We start from the raw sequence: 21,084 nt of genomic DNA, 5'->3' as shown, positions 1-21,084 counted from the left end.
GGTGAGCTGAGATATTGGAGAAAGACCCCAGCTCAAACTTAGTGAAGACCAGCATAATGACAGACAGCAATAAGTTGATAGAGAAGAAGAAACATTGCACATTATCTAATATCTAAGCATGCATACCATTGTCTGATGACAAACGAGAAATGCAGCTATTCACATAATACGTTCTATAAATCTACTTCATATCAATCTAACAAAACAAAAAACATTGCATGGGTACCCACTACCCAAGGCTAATTTAACACTCACTACCAACACAGTAGTATACATTACCTGCAGTCCAGCAGTTCTCAAACATTTTCATACCAAGGACCCCCAAATAAATATGTATTTGACCATGGACCCACAAGAAAATATCTTGTGCCAGGGACTCCCACAAAAGATCCCTGGGGGTCCTTGGACCTCACTTTGAGAACCACTGCACCGGTCTATGCAGCGGAGTAGGGGAACCTGAGAAGAGCAGCCTGTGCTGGGCCAATCTGGAGGGCTTTGAGGTCTACAGAAGTGGTTGGGGTCAGAGAACTACCATTAGTACTCAGCACCACCACAGCCTGCGGCGGAAGACCCGGTTCAGTCAACTCCAGCCTCTCTACAGCTCCGCCCCAGTTAAACACTGCCAAGTAGCGGGGGCTTTGGTCCCAGGTCCGCAGGTACGCCATGGAGGAAGAGGAGTTGAAGAGTGGTACGAAGTCTCCATAGAGGAGGGAAAGTTCCTTGTCTCGCAACGCACTCAACGCGCTGAAGAAGCTGCGACAGTTAAACCTCTGGTCTGTCTCCTCCTGCAAATGAAGGGAAGGCAAGGCAGTTTTATTTGCATAGTGCAACAACAAAGCTGTGAAGTCATCTGTGGTATTGTATTTACCTTTAGCGTGCCATTTAGCTGCATCGGGTCCACAGTATCCCAAAGCATCTTGGGAAACATTGTGTCCTTTAAAAGAGAAATAGGTATGATTAACAGTTACCTAAGGCAGTGGTTCTGAACCTGTGTGTGTGTGTGTTGAGGTCAAATAAGACCTTTTTTAATAACTATAAAAAAGGAAATGAAATAAAGACCATATAAAGACCATAAATAAGACACTTAGCGGATATATTGTTAGTAATTTATGAAATATACAATCAATTTGACAGTAAACTTAAATGCAAGTGGTTAAAACAAAGCCCGCTGTGTAGTGACTTTTTCTGTTTTCACAAAACAGTAGTATTCTCACCTCATCAACCAATCCAATCTCATCGCCGTAGTTGAAGACGGGCGTTCCTGGCAGGGTGAGCAGCAGCAGCTGATAGAACGTGACCATTGACGGTCCAACCAGCGAAGCCAGGTGGCCCTGGGTCCGGTCGCCCACATTCCAGGCCAGCTGGTTCTGGTTGTGGGACGAGCGCAAGTGCTGAACAGACTGAGCAGTGGCATCGCCACCGCCTGCCTTCAGCACCCCCGACAGAAGCAAGTCGACTCCCGTAGAAGAGAGAAGATTGGACACGTCCTCCGCCGACGTCTTCTCTGTTACTCCAATCAGGACTCTGAACACACAGGAAGTACACAATGAAACCGACTGACCTTAACACTGACACACAGCAGTGTATTTCGACCATGTATTCTGATTAATTGAAAATGAAGGACCTTGATGTAAGTAGTATAGTAGTGCTTTTTCTGGTTTTATCCTCGTAGCAGATTTTGTATTGACCTGTACTTTTGTTGAACTGTACCCATTCTACAAACTGTGAATACAATTTTCAATCAATCAATCAATCAATCAATCAATCAATCAATCAATCAATCAATCAATCAATCAATCATGTAAAAGTAAAATAAATGATGATACAAAAACATCAGAAACTCGTGTGGGTGTCAAAAGTCATAATATAAAAAGCAAAAAAGCCAGTTGTGGGTTGTCTCTTTTCATTAGAACCATTCGCTTTAGTCCATTTGGCTGTACCAATCCCACTGCATGCGTGTCAAACCCTTAAATTGTGCTGCTGAAAACATGAATGAATACTGTAGTTTTGTTCCACAGTAGATCTTGTGATAAAGGCTTAGTAATGGAATCACCTCTTGGTGGAATTCTCTTCTGTAGCGTTCTGTATGATGGCTCGTATATCTGCCCAGAGGGACGGAACAACACTGGCCACATGTTCAACTCCCAACAACTGCACACCGTCCACACCCTGGTTCAGCCAGAACACCAGAGCAGACTGACGAGAGAAAACACTATTGTTAGCATGCTAGGATCGTCCTAATGCAGAAAAGGTTGAGAACCACTGGTCTAGGACAGTGGTTTTTAACCATTTTCATATAAAAGTCCATTATTTGTTAAAATAAATGTATTATCCAGATTGCTCTTTCTATTCCAATCCTTACATGTAGAGGTCCCACAAGGGCAATTTATTACATGGGACAGAATGATTTCTAGGTTTGTGTGGGCCGGGCAGAGGCCAAGGGTCAGATTTCAAACCCTTCAACTCCCAAAGGAAAGAGGGGGCATGAGTCTTCCCAACCTAAAAATGTACTATTATTCGGCCCAGTTACGATATGTAGGATGTTGGTGTAAACCAGATTATATAGCAAAATGGAAAGATATGGAAAAGGAATTCAAAAAACATCCCATTCAGAATATTATAGGAGACAAGGAAAAGTTTAAGAAAATAAAACACTGTATGGATCCAATCACCCTATTTACACTGGAGATCTGGTTTAAAATAGTAAAAAAATATAAGTTAGAAGAGGATATAAAGATTTTAAAATGGATGGCATTTGATAGTTCATTTAAAACTGCAGAGCATGATAAGGAGTTTAAAATATGGAGTAATAGAGGAATGACAGCATGGTGTGTTTTGGAGAAAAATGGGGCATTGGAGAGTTTCACAGATTTGAGTGTCAAATACATGTTGGATAAACATGATTTCTTCAGGTATTTGCAACTAAGGGATTATTATACCAAGGAAAAAGGGAAAAAGATTCGAATTATATCAGCAATATATACAACTCTGATGAGTGGCAGTCATTCAACGGAATACATTAAAAATAAATGGGAAGCAGAACTATGCAGATTTTTTATAACACCAAGAATCAAGAGTAAGCAGTTGAAGCAACAGATACAATGTTGGAGAGGTTGTGGGGATGTAAATGTGGATCACTCACATGTGTTTTGGAAATGTCCCAAAATGGATGATTTTTGGAAGATGATACATGATCAGATACAAAAAATATTGGGATATGAGGTGCCTATGAAGTGTGATGTTCTGTATTTAGGAAACTTGATGGGGGGTAAGATTCGAAGAGAGGATAGATACTTGGTAAACATTTTATTGGAGTATGGGGGAATGAGAGGCAATAGTACATGCCTAGATACATTTATGTAACAAATTTGAAACGCAATGTCGGTGCCTTTTTTTTTTTTTTTTTTGTCTTTTTTTTTCTTTGTATGTTTGTGGTGTTGTTGTGTACTGTACGTTTTTTGTCTGTCCTGTCTTGAAAACCAATACAAATTTAAGTAAAAAAAAAAAAGTCCATTATTTATTTGACGTTTTAGCCACGGACCACCATTTTGATGAGATTTAGCCTCTCAGACCCAAAACTTTGAATATTTTGTTGTCATTGGATAATAATTTGCCCAAAATTCCATTATGTATGTTGGTACCATAGGAGAGATAACAGATAACAGTAATTTAACCATAATTTAACTTTTGAGAGCATAAAATGAAACCAAATGGACCCGTACAGGCTCCATTTGGTTTCATATTACACTCTCAAAAGTTAAATCTATAAGTATCCAGTTGGTTACCAACTCTCCATCAATTACTGTAGCTGGGGACCACCTGGAATCCCTACATGGTTAAAGAATCTGTAGATTCAATATTGTTGTTTTGCTGGGTGGCTGGTAGGTAGGCCTAGGTGGTGATCAGTTGAGCCGTGACTGATTGGAAAACTATTTTAATGAGGCTGCCTGTCTTTGTGTATGAAAGTATGTCACTCTGTTCACAACGATTCACTCAATATCATGATCTTTCACATCAGCGACCCGGGCCCGGATCCAAGTACTGTACAGTGTACACTTAACCCAAAGTCCAGTTTGTTTGATTGGTGTAAACACAAATCACTCATGCCAAAATCTAACTAACTTACTATTGATAACTAAACAGGGAGGCCACGTTGTTATTAGACTCTACTTTAAAACAATTAAATTACTAATTTGCTACCCTTTGGGAGTCAACTCAAAATTGTCTTAATGCATTGCAGATTTGACATTAAACACATAACTGTGCCTCCGCTTCCTCACCTTCATTTTCTCAGCCACAGTGGTCACACTGCTGTTAGAGTACCATGGCCCTGTTCCCTGGTAGTTGGGAGTCAGATCCAGGACCACAGAAATGCCTATAATAGTAAGAAAAGAGAGATTATTCATAAAGAAAACAAGGAATATATTTCTGTTTTTATATATTATGTAATCATCCAAGGCCTTCCTTGGATGGTTATCCATTTGATGATTGTTGATGATTACATTTGCTGGGCATAGTGTGGTGTCACTTTTAATGTTTTTGTGAACGGACCCTGCTGCTGTCATACAGTATTTCTGATTATTATAACTAAATGGCATGGTGGAAATACCTATTCAGTGGTCTGCAGTCAGGTCACCGCACGTGAAATGTAATGCTATAGACTTTATAAATAATCTTACCTTTCCTGTGAGCTGCAGTCAGGACACTTTTAAATTGTTCCAACGTTCCAACCTCGGGGGAAATGTCCTCAAACCTCAGACTGACAGGGTCGTCGCCCGGGGCATCGTGGATCGGACCCAACACCAGACCCTTGACCTTCAGCTTAGCCAAACTGTCAATCATCTTCTCCACCCCTACAGCAGGAAACAGCATCAGCAGACTGTCAGTGTGCATAACACCATCACTGGCAAACGGTGTGTGCCATGCCCCCTCCCACTCCCTCAGGTCTGGTGATGCCAACCATATAGACATATAAAGGTAGACGCCTCTTCCGGCTCTGGGGCGCATGTCAAAATTGAAATGCCCAATTTTCCAGAGATTCCTTGCGAAGCGTAGTCCCGAAAAAAGACACGCTGTGATTGGCCAGTAGTCAGTTGAGTGGCAGCGAGAGACCACGTCAACTTTTAGAACTGCGTGTGTACTCACCCAGGAATTCATTGGACTTGGAGTCAGATATTGTACTCTAGATTCATATCCATTTAAAAGTTCTGGCAGAAAGGTTTCAATGCCGACAAGGTCAGTCTGCTAACCATGCACAGATAGGACTGACCTATGGCTCTGAATTTAGAAAACATGAAATGTATGTAAGATCTGATGCCATGCATGCGGGGAAACGCCCGTCCTGAATATAGTCTCTCTGTTCTTCACACATATAAATGCACTATACATATGCCATGTACAGTCCACGTTACGACTCCAAACCTATGAACAAGTTAAAATGCTTCTTTATTCAACTGTATAAGCAACTATTTACCATCATTTCATTCAGTATCATCTCGGCAGAATAAAAAAAAAACAACAACAAAATTATTACAATGTTATTGTTGAGCATGATTATACCGAATATATTTCTTGATATTTATATGACTTTGCTGCAAACGCAACCCGGTGTAGCTGCCTGTATTGACTAGGTTGGGGCTACGAATCAGTTCCACTGCAACCCTGGTGTAGTTTTGAAAGACCAACCTTTGAGATCCTGTGTGTCAGAGAAGGCTTGGATATTTGTGATCTGATAGAGAGGTCCAGAGCTCCACCAGCTCATCTGAGGGAGAGGTCTGCAGCCTGGAGCCTGGAGGATTATCACCACCGCCCCGAACAGCATTCCCAGCCAACCCAACCAGAACAACACCAACAGGGTCCATCGTGTCCGCACCCATCTGAAGCATAACAAGATACAGGCTTTAGTTGTATGAAACAGTTAGCCTACATTGTTGTTTATATAAGACTGATTAAGCAAGCAACATGTGTAAGTAAGACAACAGGACCACACTCAAGCAGTTCAGAACAAAGACAAATCCCCATCTAATGTATGTGGACAATAATATTTTGTAATCAAGAAAAACATTTAAAGAAAAAAAGAAAAAAGAAAGCAAACAATTGTAATAATTATTGTGTAAAGTTGTAAACTATAAAGTATATTAATAAGAGCATAGCAAATACAGACAAACAGAACTCAGATAAGGGCAGCAATATACAGCAGAGCAAATTATAATTGTACATTACAAAAGAGTTCAGCAAACTAAAAAACAATTATAGGCTATAATCAATATGAGCAACAGGACAATAGCTCTAGGGTAGGTCAAGCAGGACAGTATACATTAGTGCTGTAATACTAATCATTGATTGTTTTCTTAAGGATTCTTTTACCAGTTATTTTTTTATTGAACAATCAAGAATCTTTATTTGTTCATATTTAACAATAACATTCAAATCAAATTGATCATTATTTATAAATTACTAAAATAAGGCCTATTTTCTCATGCTCAGACACTACTGGGCTTAGAACACACATCATTCATGACCACGCATGACTAGACTACACACATGACTACACACAAATTAGATCTATATGAATACATTTGATTTAACTTATCTGAGAGACAAGAGGGTGAGAGTGCATGCCTTATGTATATGTTCTGTGTCACATTTGGGGAGGTGTCAGCTAGGGTGGGAATAATTTGTTCAGGTAGGCCAGGGCATTGCTTTTGTTATGCAGTTGAGGTATTGATCATTATTCCACACAACACAGGAATATTTATTTTGAAACTTTTATGTAATTGTATTATTCTGTATTAAAATGACAGGCCAAATGTCTCAGCAACAAGCATAGTATACTTTATAATATGAAGATAGATGAGACAGTGTGGAATCTGCGGATTGTAATTTGTGGAGGACTGGAGGTAAAACAGAGAGAGAAACAGAAACAGAACCACGGCTGGCTTCACATTCCATCACCAATGGAACCAATATAGGGTATAGCTCTATACAATCAATCAATCAATCAATCAATCAATCAATCAATCAATCAATCAATCAATTCATTCATTTAATCAATTAAATAATCTCACCCAGGAGTCCCTGCGACTCTCAGCAGCTCCTCTTTGGACAGACCAGTGAATTTCTTCTCAGCCTCATCTTCGTGTACTTTCACGTTCAACGTTCCGTTTTTCTCGGGAATAAACGCTGCAGCATCCCCGTTCCCGGCCTGTCCTCCTCCGGCTATCGGCTGCTTCTCCTCCTCCGCTTCTGTCAGCTCAGCCTCCACGTCTGTCTCCTCCTTGCCGCCCATCATGTCCACCTCGGTCTCCTCAGTAGTGGGACCCATTGTGTCCACTTCTGTCTCCTCTTCTTTGCCCAGCATGTGCACCTCTGTCTCCTCCTTAGTCTTACCCATCACTTCTGTCTCTTCTTTACTCATGGCGTCGTCGACTTCTTCCAGTAAAACGACACGATTCCTTCAAACGCACCCGTGACTGTCTAAGTCTGTCTGGTTAATTGAATGGAACGGAACGGGGTGTTACTCCGGAGTCAGCATGGTCATAGAATTCAGCTACTCCATCAATGGGGTCGGGTTGGGTTGGGTCTGTCTGGTGCGTCGCTGCAGCGACGCTGTCGCTATGTCACACTCTGTCCTGTCTGCAAATCAATTGTAAGCTAGCGGTTGAAAATAATATTTCGTTGAATATTTATTATATTTTTCAATGATGATTAATGTTGTAAAAACGTTGAAAATTGTCCCCTCCTTTCTCCGAACATCTATATTTTGACTCTTTGATCTGGCAGGGTACTGGCTGGCTGGGTTTTTTATTATTATTATATTTCTTTTATCTATTTTGTGACTTCAAGTATTGCAATATGGCTGCAAAACAGCGACCCCTTTTAATCACATTATCACATGTCACCAATTACTGTGTAACAGCATTACACTGCCGCAGTGCATGGACCATAGCTCTATATGGCTATGGCGTCATATCAAGGGGGGACTGCAGAAAAGATGGCGACCCTCTCCGCAAGAGGCACAGTTGTGTAGGCTATTTTCTTATTTGAAAGTATACCACATTATGAGTGGTTGGTTGGTTCTCAAGTCAACTATTTTGAGCTCTGTCTAGATCACAAGCAATGGCCACCTATTCCTCCCAACAACAGCAGAATAACACATTTAGTAGCCTATAATGTGACATATAGGCTAATTTCTATTTGTATGTAAAAATTAGGATATTCAGTTATTCATATGTATTATTACACATTAATCAAAACAGGTGTCTTGATAATTTTAGTATACCCAACACCTCATGCAACAATATCATGCCCTTATATCAACATTTAATTTCAAGCTTTTCCCCAATGCTCACACTATGCCTATATTATGTTTTATTTATTTTCAAACATTTTCCCATGAACTTAGTTTTGTATATGCATCAAATGTATATGGATGTCATATTTAATACTATACCTAGTATCCACCCTGTTTATACCTTGAATGATAAGCGTATTGACTGTTCCTGATAAGCCACTTACATTAACTTTGTCTTCCGTATTTTTTGTATTTGTTTGATTTGATTTTCTTGCTATTCTCTTATTAATTTGTTAATATCCCTGATGCCATCAATAATGACCAGCAACTCATCTAACCCTAACCCTTAGATCTCAATATATGGATTATGGATATCCATAATATGTTAATCCCTCCCCATCCATCATTCCTCTTCGATGTCTCCCTTTTGAGTTATACCTTAGAGTATATGAATAGAGACGGCACCCAGAGGAAACCCTGAGGCGAAATGGACATAGTGGCCGAATTTGGTATTGCAGCGTGGACCCAAACACATGAACGCGCTGGTCCGTTGACTATCATTGTGCACGTTCACGACGGCAGCACGTTCGTGCCCACTACCACCCTTAGATCTCCATATACTGTATGGAGCTGACCTGTTCTGACATTCCACATGTTGATCTGACCTCATCAAACCCTGTACACTCCTGGGCAGTCTGCCGTCAACGAGGCGGATGCGTGCGCTTCTCACCCTCAGGCGTCTTACTGGTTAAGACAGCTTTATGACAGTAGTTAACCACATGAGCCCTAGCATCTCCCTTGCAGCCGAAAGGTTGCCGGTTCGATTCTCTGGACAGGCAGGACAAATCTGGGTGGGGAAGTGATTGTCATCACTCACCCAACACCGCTGAAGTGCCCTTGAGCAAGGCACTGAACCCCCAACTGCTCCCCCTGGAGCTGCTTAGTGGCCAACAGTATAAGACTGTGTGTGTGTGTGTGTGTTTCTATGTGCAGCGCGTTGCTGAAAATGAGCACTTGTGCTCAGCTACTACCCTGGGTAAATAAAGGATAATAATAATAATCTCTGTTCTGGGCATGTCATAATAAGCAATCATTCTGTGACAATAGGTGAGCATTCAGCAAAAACAGCTCACGTGTCAACTTGCGATGCATTGTGATCGCCATGTTCTGCGAAGAAGGGCTTGTAGATTGGCATGTCCGGCGAAGAGAGGCCGAGTACAGACAGTTGTTGAACAACTGTATAGGGTTTAAGTGGTTAATGTTTCCTTTAAAGTATTTCAGTCACTACATTTAAAGTTCCAGACCCTATAGATGTTTTCTTGTCAGTTTATTACAGAATAGGTATTTTTTCTACCAAAACAAATTGCTGATAATGATTTATTTGGCGCTGATAACACTGTAAACTTTTTTTCTTTTCTTTTTTAAATATAAAGAAAGACCTAATGGACATGTAGGCACTATAGAATAGAAGACACTTGTGTCTAGTCTTTGCTGTCTCAGCTCTTCCAGAAGTTGGGGTTCTGCGCCAGGCGTCTCTGGAAGTTCTCGTACCAGCGGAGGACACAGCTGGAAGGGATGAAGGTCTCCGAGGGCTCGGGGGTCATCTGAGCCTGGCTCACAGCGAAGGACGAGGCAAAGTTGTACAGACTGTCCAACATCTTCTGTGTGAACAGCAGGAAGGAGTCCAAGTTGGACACGGCAGCCGTGGACACCGGCGTCTGTTGGACCAGCTGATCCAGAGGCTCTACAGACACACCCACCTGCAGTGGTGGAAACTGAGTAACTACACGTACATTTACTGTAGTAGGCCTACTCTTAGGGCCGATTCAAACTCCTATTTTAGAGCCGAATAAAAGTCAGTTCAGCACTGTAGAGCCTACAATGTCATTTTAGGTTCGGGGGGGGGGGGCGGGTCCTAAAGTCGGCTCTTTGGTGCTACTGAAAATGAGTATGAATCGGCCCTGTCCTACTTCACTCCAGTCCACAGTAGGCCTACTTGATAACTTAGTTACTTGCAGAGTGAGACTATCAAAATATAATTAACAAATACATAAATAAATATTTCAAAGATTACAAGACGACTTTCAATATATATCTTCATATAATTGGTCACCACTAATGCTCATGATAAAATATATGGGCACGAATTAATGATAATTACTGTTGGTGCCAAATACCAATTATGTTTTTTTTATAGGATTTGTAGAGTAGGCCTACTTTCTTTCTATTTATGATGAATTGAACAGGTGGACCCTCTTGTAAACAAGTGTAGTGCTTTATTGGGTCGTCCACTCACCGTTAACAGTTTTTGTATCGAGTTGTGCTTGACATGTAGGCTACTGTAATTCTGCAAACTGTTAATAAATACTTCAATCAATCAATCAATCAATCAATCAAAGCCCATCCCCTGCCTCCCCACCACTGCCGACCTGAGCTACGGACGGTCCGGCGGCACCGCACATGGTCCCGAAAGGATGTGCCCCGCCCTCCCCGGCCTTCAGGCCGGATATCTTGAAGATGGCGCTGGGTTTGTCGTTGGTGATGAAGCCGAGCAGTTGCCACACCGCGCCGCCCGAACCTGGGTCCGGGAAGGAGAAGTAAACGGCGCCGCCCATCCCAGCGGGGAACGGCACCGTGCCGAGCATGAACACCACCACGTGGTTCACCTGCTCGTAGTCCGTCAGGTTGAACAAGAACTTATCGGCCGAGACCAGAACCGGGTCCGTCTGGACCAGCCGACCCGCGACCAGACAGCCGAACATCCCCAATGAAAGCAGCTGTACGAGCTACAATAGTAACGACAATGACAACAGTAACAGCAGAAGCAACACTAATACAAAACCAATGATGATGATAATAATAATCCTCTTCTGTTCGTTACAAATTTATACTCTAAGGTTACAAACACACTTGTTCTGTTCAGCAGTCTACCATGACAGTTAATCGATCCATAGCTCGATAATTGATTAGTTTGTAAACACTGTTTATACATTTACCAGTTTTTTAGCCTATGTTTTAATTCAGCCCACGTTAAACAGGTTTAACATCTTTATAGGGCAACACTTCACGTTTTTGTATTACTTTATACATTTATAATAATAATTTATTAAACAAAAAAATAACCTTCTGCTCGACTATTGACTTGTTATCCTTGCGACGTCAGGCTGTTTACTCGGAGCGTAGCCAATCAGATTACAGCTCTTAATGTGACGCCGCCTCTCCGGTCTGTTATGGTAGCTTCTAGAATGTTGATCAGATAAAACATCAATTTATTTGTATTTATTATTATCATAAAGCTCATTAGACTGAGTGGTGAGTAGAAGTTAATATTTGTGCTTATGTAACACAGGTCTGGGTCTGACAATGTCTGTTTGGTTTGCCATGGCGTTGAATAGTCAATGCTACACGGGCAGAACACACACACACTCACACTCACTCACACACACACACACACACACACACACACACACACACACACACACACACACACCTACTGCAATGGTTTTGTTAATACATTTCTCTACATTTTGTCTAACTTGTCTAGTCTACTGTGAATGGATGCTGTCTAAAATTAGCTATATATCCGAATGTACTGTCTGAATGAATGCATGTATCTACAGTATAGTTAGGCCTACTGTCTGAATGAATACTACTGATTGAAGGGATCTGGTGTAATTAATAAATGTGCAGACTGTATTATCCATTAATTACAACGAAGTCGCCATTTTACCAACATCATGTGTTGTAAATAATCAGTGTCATGTTGGTTTGGTCAAAGTGTTCTTCTACCAACAGTAAGCAGAAGCTAATGAAGCTGAATAAAGTTGACATCAACACTTCTCTCTCTCTCTGTGTGTGTGTGTCTGTCTGTCTGTCTAGCTGTGATCATGATAAAGTTTGTGCTGATGTTGAACAGACAAGGTCAGACGAGGCTGAGTCGATACTACGAACCGCTGGAACACAGCCGGAGAGTTCCCCTGGAGACCGACGTTGTCAGAGCATGTTTGTCACGCAAGAAAGATGAGGTCTGTCTGTCTGTGTCCATTCCGAGTGGGGACGTTAACAATGAATTGCTATAAATACACGTATTGATCCTGGGGGAAGTTTGGGTTCTCAGGAAAATCATTGATTATATACCATTGGAATCAATGATCATTTGATAAAGGTTCAATCAATTCATTGAATTATTAAAAATGTGCACCCCCAATTCAGATTTTATATAGGTCAGTGACAGTGAGATGATCTCTCCCTCTCTCTCTCTCAGTGTTCGTTTGTGGAATATCAGGACTTTAAGCTGGTCTATCGTCAGTATGCAGCTCTCTACATTGTGGTTGGGGTCACACACAGTGAGGTCAGTTCAAGGTTCAATGCCACCATAGTCTAATAATCTAATGTATTTTGATATGTCAGTCTGGTAACAACATAACATCTAAATTCAATGAATGGGCTAAAAACTGGGTGGAAATAATTCTGTGGGAGAAAAAGAAAAAAATACAGCACCACAATGCGGGGACTTTAGGGCAGCCCTTCACATCGGTATGGCATCATGATTGGTTTCCATAGCAGTAGGCATGGTTTATATATTGAATATAGATTGTGTCGCTATGCTAGTCTAATGCCACCAGGGTTTTTTATTGTCTCTAACCACTTTTAAACTAGTGTCCTTATTTTGGGCACAACAGGTAGAAAAATCTACAAATAGAAAAAAATTCAAATGAGCAAAAGTTCTACAAGCTCATGAGTCGCAACATAACAGTGACAACAATGGATGCCACATAAAGTGATGGGAGTGAAACACACTCATAGAATTGTCTGTTTGTCTCTCTCTGCAGAATGAGCTGTCAATCTATGAACTCATCCAGAACTTTGTGGAAGTTTTGGACAAATACTTTAGTTGTGTGGTAAGTACTATAATTGTCAGAATGCAAAAGCTCACAGGTTGTGATGACTTCATATTCTACCATAACATTTTCTGGTAGAATTGAAGATCTGTTTTAATGTGAAGCCCAGACGATGCTGGATTACCATAGTGATCTAGTTTTGTTGCCAAACCACAAGAATAACTAATGACCTGCTCTGTTTTCCCCAGAGTGAACTGGATGTATCCTTTAATCAGCACACAGTAGTACCATTTAATAAATTAATGTACAGTATCTATGATTTATGTGTGTACTCAAACATATCAATCTATCCCCTTGACTGTCTTATCAGATCATGTTTAACTTGGATAGAGTCCATGTGATTCTGGATGAGATCATTGTTGGTGGCCATGTTGTTGAGACAAACAGGAGTCGTATTCTGGCTCCACTCCTCGCCCTTGACAAGATGGTTGACGGCTGAGATATGTGAACATCATCTAAATATATAATTCAACATGAAATAATTTTAATCTGACTCAGGACTCATTAGTTTCTTCTTGGGTCATTTAGCCTTAAGACATTTTTATATGACTTATGTATATTTAACTATGTATATTTTTTATTTTTCAATAAAAGCAGTTTAAAACATCATACAGATCTAGTTCTTAACTCCTGTTGAACTTTGAACACATTTTGTGTCCTGTACTTTATAATACATTGAAATTTTATACTAAACCCTAGAGTCAAGGTACTAGTGTAAGTGTACTGCTACTGGGTGCAACGTCCCAATAATCTGACATCAACTACCCATACCCACACGCGGAAGCCATGGGTGAGTCTTAACCGGCCACATATGTCCGACTATTGGTATGTCGGACTAACGTATGCCTCTTCCAATGTACTGTTGCCATAGCGTCCTCTCATTACATTTAGATCTCTGGTTCTCAATGCGGGATTCCCATGGGCCTTTGAGGGAGTTCCAGGTGGTCCCCACCTTGAAAAATGATAGTTAGGAAACAAATGGACCCTTATGGATCTGTAACTCTTATGGGTCCATTTGGTTCCATTAGTACAGCCCAAGTACACAGGGATTTTACAGCGTAACAGACTGGACTGGGGCACAGGTCTCCACCAGACTAGGTCAGGTTGTGGCCTCCTGGTGAAGCTATAATAGGCCAAAAGGGCCATTTGTTCTTACACCTTTGATGGCAATTGGACGATTTGAGGCATTTTATTCCAAAAATCCACCTGTTGCGCTATAACAGGCCTATGTGAAAAGGGTGGGATATATTCCTCAGCCTAGTAGGAAAGTGCGTGAAAGGTTTCACGTAAATTGCACACTGCGTTCATGATTTGAGGCAGTTTGTTCAGTTTGGGCCAATCCTGCAAACTTTGAAAACAATTAGGATGGAATATGAAATATCGGACAGATCCGTCTTGAGCACACGACTAGAAATACTGTGTAACGATTTGCGGGATTTTTGGACAAAATCTGTTGGAGTAATATCAAAAAATGTGTTTTATAAAAGTTGGCCTCCTGGTGGCGCTATAACAGGCCATTCTGCAAAATATGGGGCAGAGGTTCATCATTGGCATCGAGGGAGTGTGTGCGCAAAGTCAGTCACCAGCTAACGGAGATTAGCTGGTGACGGACGGACGCACACACACGGACAGAGTGCAAAACATACTCTCTCCCCATGCCTTCGGCCTGGTGGAGACAAAAATCATATTAAACTGGGTCCTTGAAATTACTGAATCAGTGATCCAATTACTATGAGGTTTTTTTTTACAAAATGTATATATTTTTTCAATCTGTATGGCACAGTAGTTGGTTTAATTTTGTCTCCCTGCTCTTCTATTGAGACATTTAGATCGTGTCAAAGGTCATGTCTTACACAAAGACAGGATCTGACACGAATTTTGACCTGACAGTCAAGATTCAATTTATCCCGAGGAAGCAGGCAGGCTCATGTCAGCACTTGCGTAAGAAACAAGTTCAAATCCGGGGTAGAAGAGGAAAGTTACGTAGTGCAGCTTTAACTTGACCCATTTCTACACAGACCTGTCCTGGATGATGAAACATCGCGTCTGTGCGGAACACTTGTTTATTCCCGTCACCACTGTAACAAGATGAGTTGTACACAGCAAATATTTGAATGATTTTTTTTTATTATTATATTTTTTGTAGGTTTTTCTTTTTTTGGAGCGTTCACATTTTGAAAATATGTTTGAACTCGAGTTAAATAAATGTTTCTACTTTACAAAGAAAAGAGAAGGAAAGCAGTTTAAATCTTTTAAACCAGCATTTCTACGGCAACACACTGATCCCTCTGGCAGGAAAACTTTCACACAGAATAAAATAGGGAAGGGAAGCAAAACTGAAAGTAGAAAATAAAAAGTGTGCCTGATTGTAGATCAGATTAAAGTGAAAAACTCCAAACATCCAAAACGTTAAATACTCAAAGAAAAACGCAAAAAGAAAAAAAAAAGAAAAAACAGAGTGAGAGCGTTAGAAGCAGAATGAAGAGGAGGAAAATGACAGGTTGGGGGGGCGGGTGGGGCAGCTTTTGTTTTTGTATTTTTTAGAAAAATTAGGCTTCTGCGTCCTTTTCGTCCAATCAGCAGCTGCTCAACTGGCCATCTGATTGGCCGGCTTGGCTATGAGCCACGTGATGGGAAAGCAGGGAGTGGACGGAGCGCGCTCAGTTGAGGTGGAAGCCTTTCTCCATGGTGGCCGCGAGGAGGCGCTCTCTCATGATGTCCTCTGAAGAATATTCCGGAAGCTTCAGGTAATGAACACAAGTATTGACTGATGGATAACTAGAGTCTGTTGCATCAACCTGAAAGAACAGACGGAAAGAGAGAAAAGATTTATTAAACGTTATATTATTGAAGAGGCATAGCACTGTAGGTTCATTGTACATTTTCCTGTTCTCCCCGGCGCCAGCTGTGTCTGTGTTAGAATGCCACCGCTAAAATACATATTAGTAGTGAGGTACTGTTTATTCCAAGGTTGATGACGATAGTGTCAACTGTCAACACAAAGTTTCTGTTCAAAGAGTGTATTACTATAAAATATGAATAAAGACTAATTCATTTTTTATAGCCGGTAAGTGTCCATGGTGTAAGCAGGATAATCAAATCCAAACAATGCTCCCAGAGGCAATACCCTCTGGTAATTAGAATCCATATTGTGTATTATTTGTCCATAACTGCAGGGTCATCATTGATTACCCCTTACTTAAGTGATAAACTAAAACATTAAGTGTGAACTCTTTACTTACCTTTCTGACTATAGTGAGCCGGGGGTGCAAGTTGGCCAGACCTCCAGGGGGCAGAGTAGAGCAGCCAGTGGTAAACTGAAGAAACGCTTTTCTCTCATCAGATGACATTCCACATAAAACTCTGACAAACCTCATGAAGCCAGGACTAGAGGAGAGGAGAGGAGGAAGAGAGGGGGAGAGTAGAGGAGTCAGACCATCTTCATATCCACAGACTGATGAATTGAGTACAATGGAAACATTAAAGGCTCATTCATAGTCTGGATTTTCGGTGGTGGGGTGACCACCACTCCGGTGGTGAGGTGACCACCGGAGCTGAAATAACGTTGAGCGGTGGTGAGTAAAAACAGAGAGAAGGGCTGGGGCGGTGGCGGTGGTTTGCTCTTCACCGCGGCTCGTGGCGTCATGTTGTAGTTCGGTGGTCACCTCACCACCGAAAATCCAGACTATGAATGAGCCTTAAGCCTCCTGGGGCCTTTTGTGTTATCCTTTTGGCATAACCTTTGACAGTATTCACTCAATCAAACTAAATGGCCTACAGACACGAGGAACTACTCCCTGTCTGAGGTTTGAAAAGGTCAAAATAGAATAATTCTAACAAATGTCAATAAATGATAAGTCAGTTTACCTGTCTCTGGTGTATCCGAGTTTAGGTTCTGTGTAGTTAATGATGTCATCAGTAGTCCAGGAAGGCATCTGGTTGCCACAGAGAATCATCTGGACTTCTTTATGGCTGAAAGAGCTCAACTTCTCCATTGGAAAGACGTGATTGAAGCCCTCTGAAATATAAAATACATATCTTACTGTATGCCTATAACTATGTCAGTCAACACACATTGATATGGAATACTATCCTGTAACAGTCTTGTGCTCGAATACAAGCACACACTTGTTCTTGAACTTGAATACAAGTTCACACTGTTAATGTCTGAATTAGATTTCTTCTTTTTTTAGACAAACTGATCACAATTCCACAAGAGGAACATTTACAGACACAATGGATTAAGAATTATTTGAATCACCCCTACATCAAAATAGTTTCTCAATGGATTAAGAATTATTTTAATCTCCCCTACATCAAATAGTTTCTCAATAATAAGGAAGAGTGAGGCAAAATAATGTGTGTTTTTTTTTAATGAATACCAATCCTGGCTCTCCAAAATACATGAATGTGGGAAATGTTTGGAATTATTACTTACGTCTGAAAGCTTCCATCTGTTTCTGGATTCCAGAGTTCATACAGAAGTCGAACATCAGCTCTACATATGTCTCTGCATTCTCCATGGTAACAAGCTACACACACACACACACACAAAATGTATTGACATTTATGAAGGCTTAACAATAAATCGATAAAAAGGTATATCATATCTTTGTGCTGGTAATTCAAGTTAACTGAAAGTTAACTGATCTAATGAGTCTAATGGTATAGGGCTTGTTTACTGGCAGTTTAACAGGTCAAGGACTAGTTAACTGGTGGCCTAACTGGCAGAGGACTGGTTAAGTAGCAAACTAGATTCCTACCTCATTGTCTCCATTGGGTTTGAGGTCGACAGCTGTGAAGCCATGAACTTTAGAAGATGGACAGAACTGGAAATTCAACCTACAGAGAGATACAGACGTTAAAACAAACACATTTGTTGTTTTTGCCAATTGAACAATTACATATACTACAATGCTTCGTTAACAGGTTGGGCGGTTTTGCTAAATTTAAAACCCAGGTTTACTATGACCAAAACACTGCAGTTTCCAGTTTTACCGTCAAATTTTCGCATCATTTAATTTTGTTAATCAAAGACTGCTATTACAGTCCATCGCCACAAGATGGCCCCTTTCGCTATTGTACTGTATCGTCAGTCATGTTCGCCTGTCTTGTCCCTCTCTGCCTACCGTAGTGTATTGAGCCCCCAGGCACAGGCAAACAGTGTTGCCTGGCTGCCTGCTCCGAGTAGATCTCAGTGATTATTTTACCCATTACATTAGTAACGCATTACATGAACGCATCCATAAACAATGCACTACGACGCGCTGTAAGCTTGTAGATCAGCTATTTTCTGCACGCGCTCAGCAGTACGGCGAGTTATAATTAATTCTAGGAAGTGGAGGCGCAACTGTACAACTCACATCAGATTATTTCAGCATGATCCACTGAGTTTAGTTTATGCCTGACAGAGAGTGGGCCAGTTGCTGATAGGAATATTTTGGCAATGCTGAGCTGCAACAAATCTGTTCTGTGACTGTCCACAGCATAGCTCTGTTTCATCACACACACACACACTTAGCGCTTGTGTGCCACTTGGCTTCAGCGTTGCCATAATTTTCTTCTCACTCCGCTCGACCAAAGAAGGGGGAGGCGGGCGGGGGAGAGCACGGAGGCGGGCGGGGGAGAGCACGGAGGCGGGCGGGGGAGAGCACGGCAACTGGCACAAGAATTTTGTCAGACAGACGGATGGATCATGGAAACTAGCGATGCTGCCATTCTCTACTGCTTCCGTAAACAATAATCACGGTCACCCACCGTTCATGTCAGGTGAAACGGTTTGGCCGGTTTTGACTGACGAAACCTTAATGATATAATTAAACCGTATCAAACCGTGAAACCGAAATACCACACAACCTTACCCCAAACGCCCGGGGGCATTTAGGACCATTAAATCAGAGCGCCCAGCGATTTGCAGCAACGGAGCACATTTCAAGGTGCACCAGGTGCCATCTTGGATGTAGCTGAAGTAGCTAGATGTAGCCAAAACACCCGAGGCGACAACAACGGGAGGTATGATTAATTCGCGTCTAGCGACGGGACCGTAATCTTTGGTTAGAATGCGACGGATGGAGGACACATGGAGTTTGGGAACCGTTGACATTGTGAAACTCCTCACTGTCAGCTGTGCAAACAGGCCGTGACCTCCCAAAATAATATTTGAATTTAGTGGTATTAAAAACTTGCACTGTATATTGGTTTGTTTACTGTTGAGTGAGAACACATTGATGCACATTATGCTAATGATCTGGGACAGTTTGGGAACTGCATGTGTGTGTGTTTCATACCCCAGATCCTCTATGTTGAGTGGAGGTCCGTTTCCCAGTGGGTTCCTCAGCAGGATGTCTTGTAGTCTGACATTCTTCTCATCTTCAGACAGAGTTTTACTACAAAGCACCTCCTTCCTCCTCAGTGCCAACTCCTTCAACTCCTTCAGAAAACTAGCTCTACAAAAAAAGAGAAGAGGGGGGACATTAAGTGAGGAGAAATACAGATATTCCTTTTCTTCAAGGGATATAGAAGAACCGACACGGTTAGTAGAATTCACGGCTGAAGAGACACTCAAGTTTATCAGATCGAAGAACCAAAGTAGAAAACGGCTACTTTCAATGGTTCACAGAGTAGCTGCCAACAGACACGCCAGCAGCACTTGCAGTTTGTGGCCTGAGCCAACTCTCTCCCCACACTGTTGGGAAAACCTAAAAGGGCAGTTCGTCATTGACAGTAATGTTAATCTATAGAACGCCATTTTCTGTTTCGATGATGAATAAGTAGACTATGGATTTGTGATAGAGACATTTCAAAAACACCAGTGATCACCTACAAGGCAATCAAGGGCACGGGGCTCCCCTTTTTTCTTTACCTGTGTGGGTTAACCAACAGGAAGTCGTCCCAGGTGAGCAGGCCATGGTACCAGGATGGAGGTTTGGGTTTGGGAGGATCCAGAATGAACTCGGACTTTGAGTCCTCCTCCTCCAGACTCCCTACAGAGTACGTATCCTGGCTCTCCTCCGTTGAGGCCTCCAATTGGTTCTCCGATAGGAAGAGGAAGGGTTGGTGTCTGTCGGAGTCTTGTGAATGGTAGAGCAGCTTGCTCATGTTGGAGCGGATGTCTCCCTGACAGAGCAGCTTGAAGAAAGGCTGAGAGATGGGCAGGTCCACCAGCCTGTTGTCCTGGATGCACTTGGCCAGGAACACTCCCAGGAAGAGGAAGAGTTTGGTAATTCTGTCCAAGTCGTCGCTGTCCTGAGGGAACGGTGCTGGAAACAATCCACAGGACCTCTGGACGTAGAAGCCTGGAGGTTTTAAACCCCCTCCCAGATCAACCTAAAATATGAAACATCATTATATTAACTAGGGATGTGAACAAATCAGTATTTGGCCCCCCAAAAATCAACAAAGTGTATTAGATTTTTTCTTTGATCCGACGTGTGCGTGCACGCGTGTCATGCGTTACCTGTCGTGATTCATCATCAGGGAAGTCATCATCAGACAACCACATCCCCAGAGAGGTTCTCTGGAACTCAGCAGCAACCAAAGCATAAAACTCCAGAGTGGGACCCAGACCCGTTCCTTCTTCACCTTGGAACTCCACCTACACACACAAACACAAACACACACATCAGCAATTTTTGCTGTGAAACATTCTTCCATAGAATCCAAATGACTGAAATCAGTCGTGGCGACTGAGAACTTGAATTTAAATGTTTGTGAATCACTGTTATAGTGCAGTGGTTCCTTAACGTTTTGGCCTGTGACCCACTAGTGAAAATAGCAGATAATTTGACTACTTCATAATTATTATTATTATTTATTTATGGAATTGATTAGATGTGTAGATTTGTTTGTTTTAAAATGCATATTTCTTTTTTAATGTATTTGGGAAGTGGA

At 41.6% G+C, this 21,084-nt stretch overlaps 4 protein-coding genes across 7 annotated transcripts in view; 1 reads left to right on the top strand and 3 right to left on the bottom strand.

Annotated features, from left to right (window-relative positions):
* Positions 1 to 246: 246 nt before the first annotated feature.
* On the bottom strand, positions 247 to 7,417 carry slc3a2b (solute carrier family 3 member 2b; the record flags this gene model as incomplete). The annotated part of the gene is made up of 8 exons (XM_083791620.1): positions 247 to 785; positions 869 to 934; positions 1,215 to 1,524; positions 2,054 to 2,196; positions 4,281 to 4,375; positions 4,680 to 4,853; positions 5,686 to 5,876; positions 7,068 to 7,417. 8 exons carry the CDS (start codon positions 7,415 to 7,417, stop codon positions 435 to 437), a joined length of 1,680 nt encoding a protein of 559 aa, XP_083647746.1. The 3' UTR covers positions 247 to 434.
* Positions 7,418 to 9,624: 2,207 nt separating this feature from the next.
* hikeshi (heat shock protein nuclear import factor hikeshi) lies at positions 9,625 to 11,231 on the bottom strand. The gene is made up of 2 exons (XM_083792252.1): positions 10,723 to 11,231; positions 9,625 to 10,053 (listed from the first exon to the last, which is right to left on the bottom strand). The coding sequence occupies exons 1-2, from the start codon at positions 11,053 to 11,055 to the stop codon at positions 9,790 to 9,792; spliced, it is 597 nt and encodes a 198-aa protein (XP_083648378.1). The 5' UTR covers positions 11,056 to 11,231; the 3' UTR covers positions 9,625 to 9,789.
* Positions 11,232 to 11,488: 257 nt separating this feature from the next.
* On the top strand, positions 11,489 to 13,803 carry ap4s1 (adaptor related protein complex 4 subunit sigma 1). 2 transcript variants are annotated; one of them, XM_083792253.1, is made up of 6 exons: positions 11,489 to 11,605; positions 12,173 to 12,318; positions 12,558 to 12,644; positions 13,126 to 13,194; positions 13,383 to 13,394; positions 13,505 to 13,803. In XM_083792253.1, the coding sequence occupies exons 2-6, from the start codon at positions 12,181 to 12,183 to the stop codon at positions 13,631 to 13,633; spliced, it is 435 nt and encodes a 144-aa protein (XP_083648379.1). In that variant the 5' UTR covers positions 11,489 to 11,605; positions 12,173 to 12,180; the 3' UTR covers positions 13,634 to 13,803. The 2 variants fall into 2 exon arrangements, with proteins under 2 accessions (XP_083648379.1, XP_083648380.1); XM_083792254.1 differs by lacking the exon at positions 13,383 to 13,394.
* A 1,355-nt stretch (positions 13,804 to 15,158) lies between these two features.
* hectd1 (HECT domain containing 1) overlaps positions 15,159 to 21,084 on the bottom strand; it is a 36,782-nt gene continuing 30,856 nt past the window's right edge. For all 3 annotated transcript variants that reach the window (XM_083792227.1, XM_083792229.1, XM_083792228.1), the window contains exons 37-44: positions 20,651 to 20,788; positions 20,057 to 20,520; positions 19,482 to 19,640; positions 17,958 to 18,036; positions 17,633 to 17,726; positions 17,062 to 17,212; positions 16,437 to 16,581; positions 15,159 to 15,992 (exon numbers count right to left, since the gene is read on the bottom strand). In XM_083792227.1, coding sequence (XP_083648353.1) covers positions 15,855 to 15,992; positions 16,437 to 16,581; positions 17,062 to 17,212; positions 17,633 to 17,726; positions 17,958 to 18,036; positions 19,482 to 19,640; positions 20,057 to 20,520; positions 20,651 to 20,788 — 1,368 coding nt within the window. In that variant the 3' untranslated portion in view covers positions 15,159 to 15,854. The remainder of the gene's footprint in view (positions 15,993 to 16,436; positions 16,582 to 17,061; positions 17,213 to 17,632; positions 17,727 to 17,957; positions 18,037 to 19,481; positions 19,641 to 20,056; positions 20,521 to 20,650; positions 20,789 to 21,084) is intronic.

This window comes from Protomyctophum parallelum, assembly GCF_964188405.1.
Source record: "Protomyctophum parallelum genome assembly, chromosome: 20".
NCBI classification, from domain to species: domain Eukaryota; kingdom Metazoa; phylum Chordata; class Actinopteri; order Myctophiformes; family Myctophidae; genus Protomyctophum; species Protomyctophum parallelum.
The sequence above is the reverse complement of the archived record's forward strand: the minus strand, read 5'-3'. Positions and strand labels throughout refer to the sequence as shown.

Excerpts from the sequence above, each read along its gene's own strand:
- ap4s1 (XM_083792253.1), top strand. The coding sequence starts at position 12,181 with ATGATAAAGTTTGTGCTGATGTTGAACAGACAAGGTCAGACGAGGCTG. Across the intron at positions 12,319-12,557 it reads TGTCACGCAAGAAAGATGAG|TGTTCGTTTGTGGAATATCA; the intron begins GTCTGTCTGTCT and ends TCTCTCTCTCAG. Across the intron at positions 12,645-13,125 it reads TTGGGGTCACACACAGTGAG|AATGAGCTGTCAATCTATGA; the intron begins GTCAGTTCAAGG and ends CTCTCTCTGCAG.
- hikeshi (XM_083792252.1), bottom strand. The coding sequence starts at position 11,055 with ATGTTCGGCTGTCTGGTCGCGGGTCGGCTGGTCCAGACGGACCCGGTT. Across the intron at positions 10,054-10,722 it reads CCGGACCGTCCGTAGCTCAG|GTGGGTGTGTCTGTAGAGCC; the intron begins GTCGGCAGTGGT and ends CCACCACTGCAG.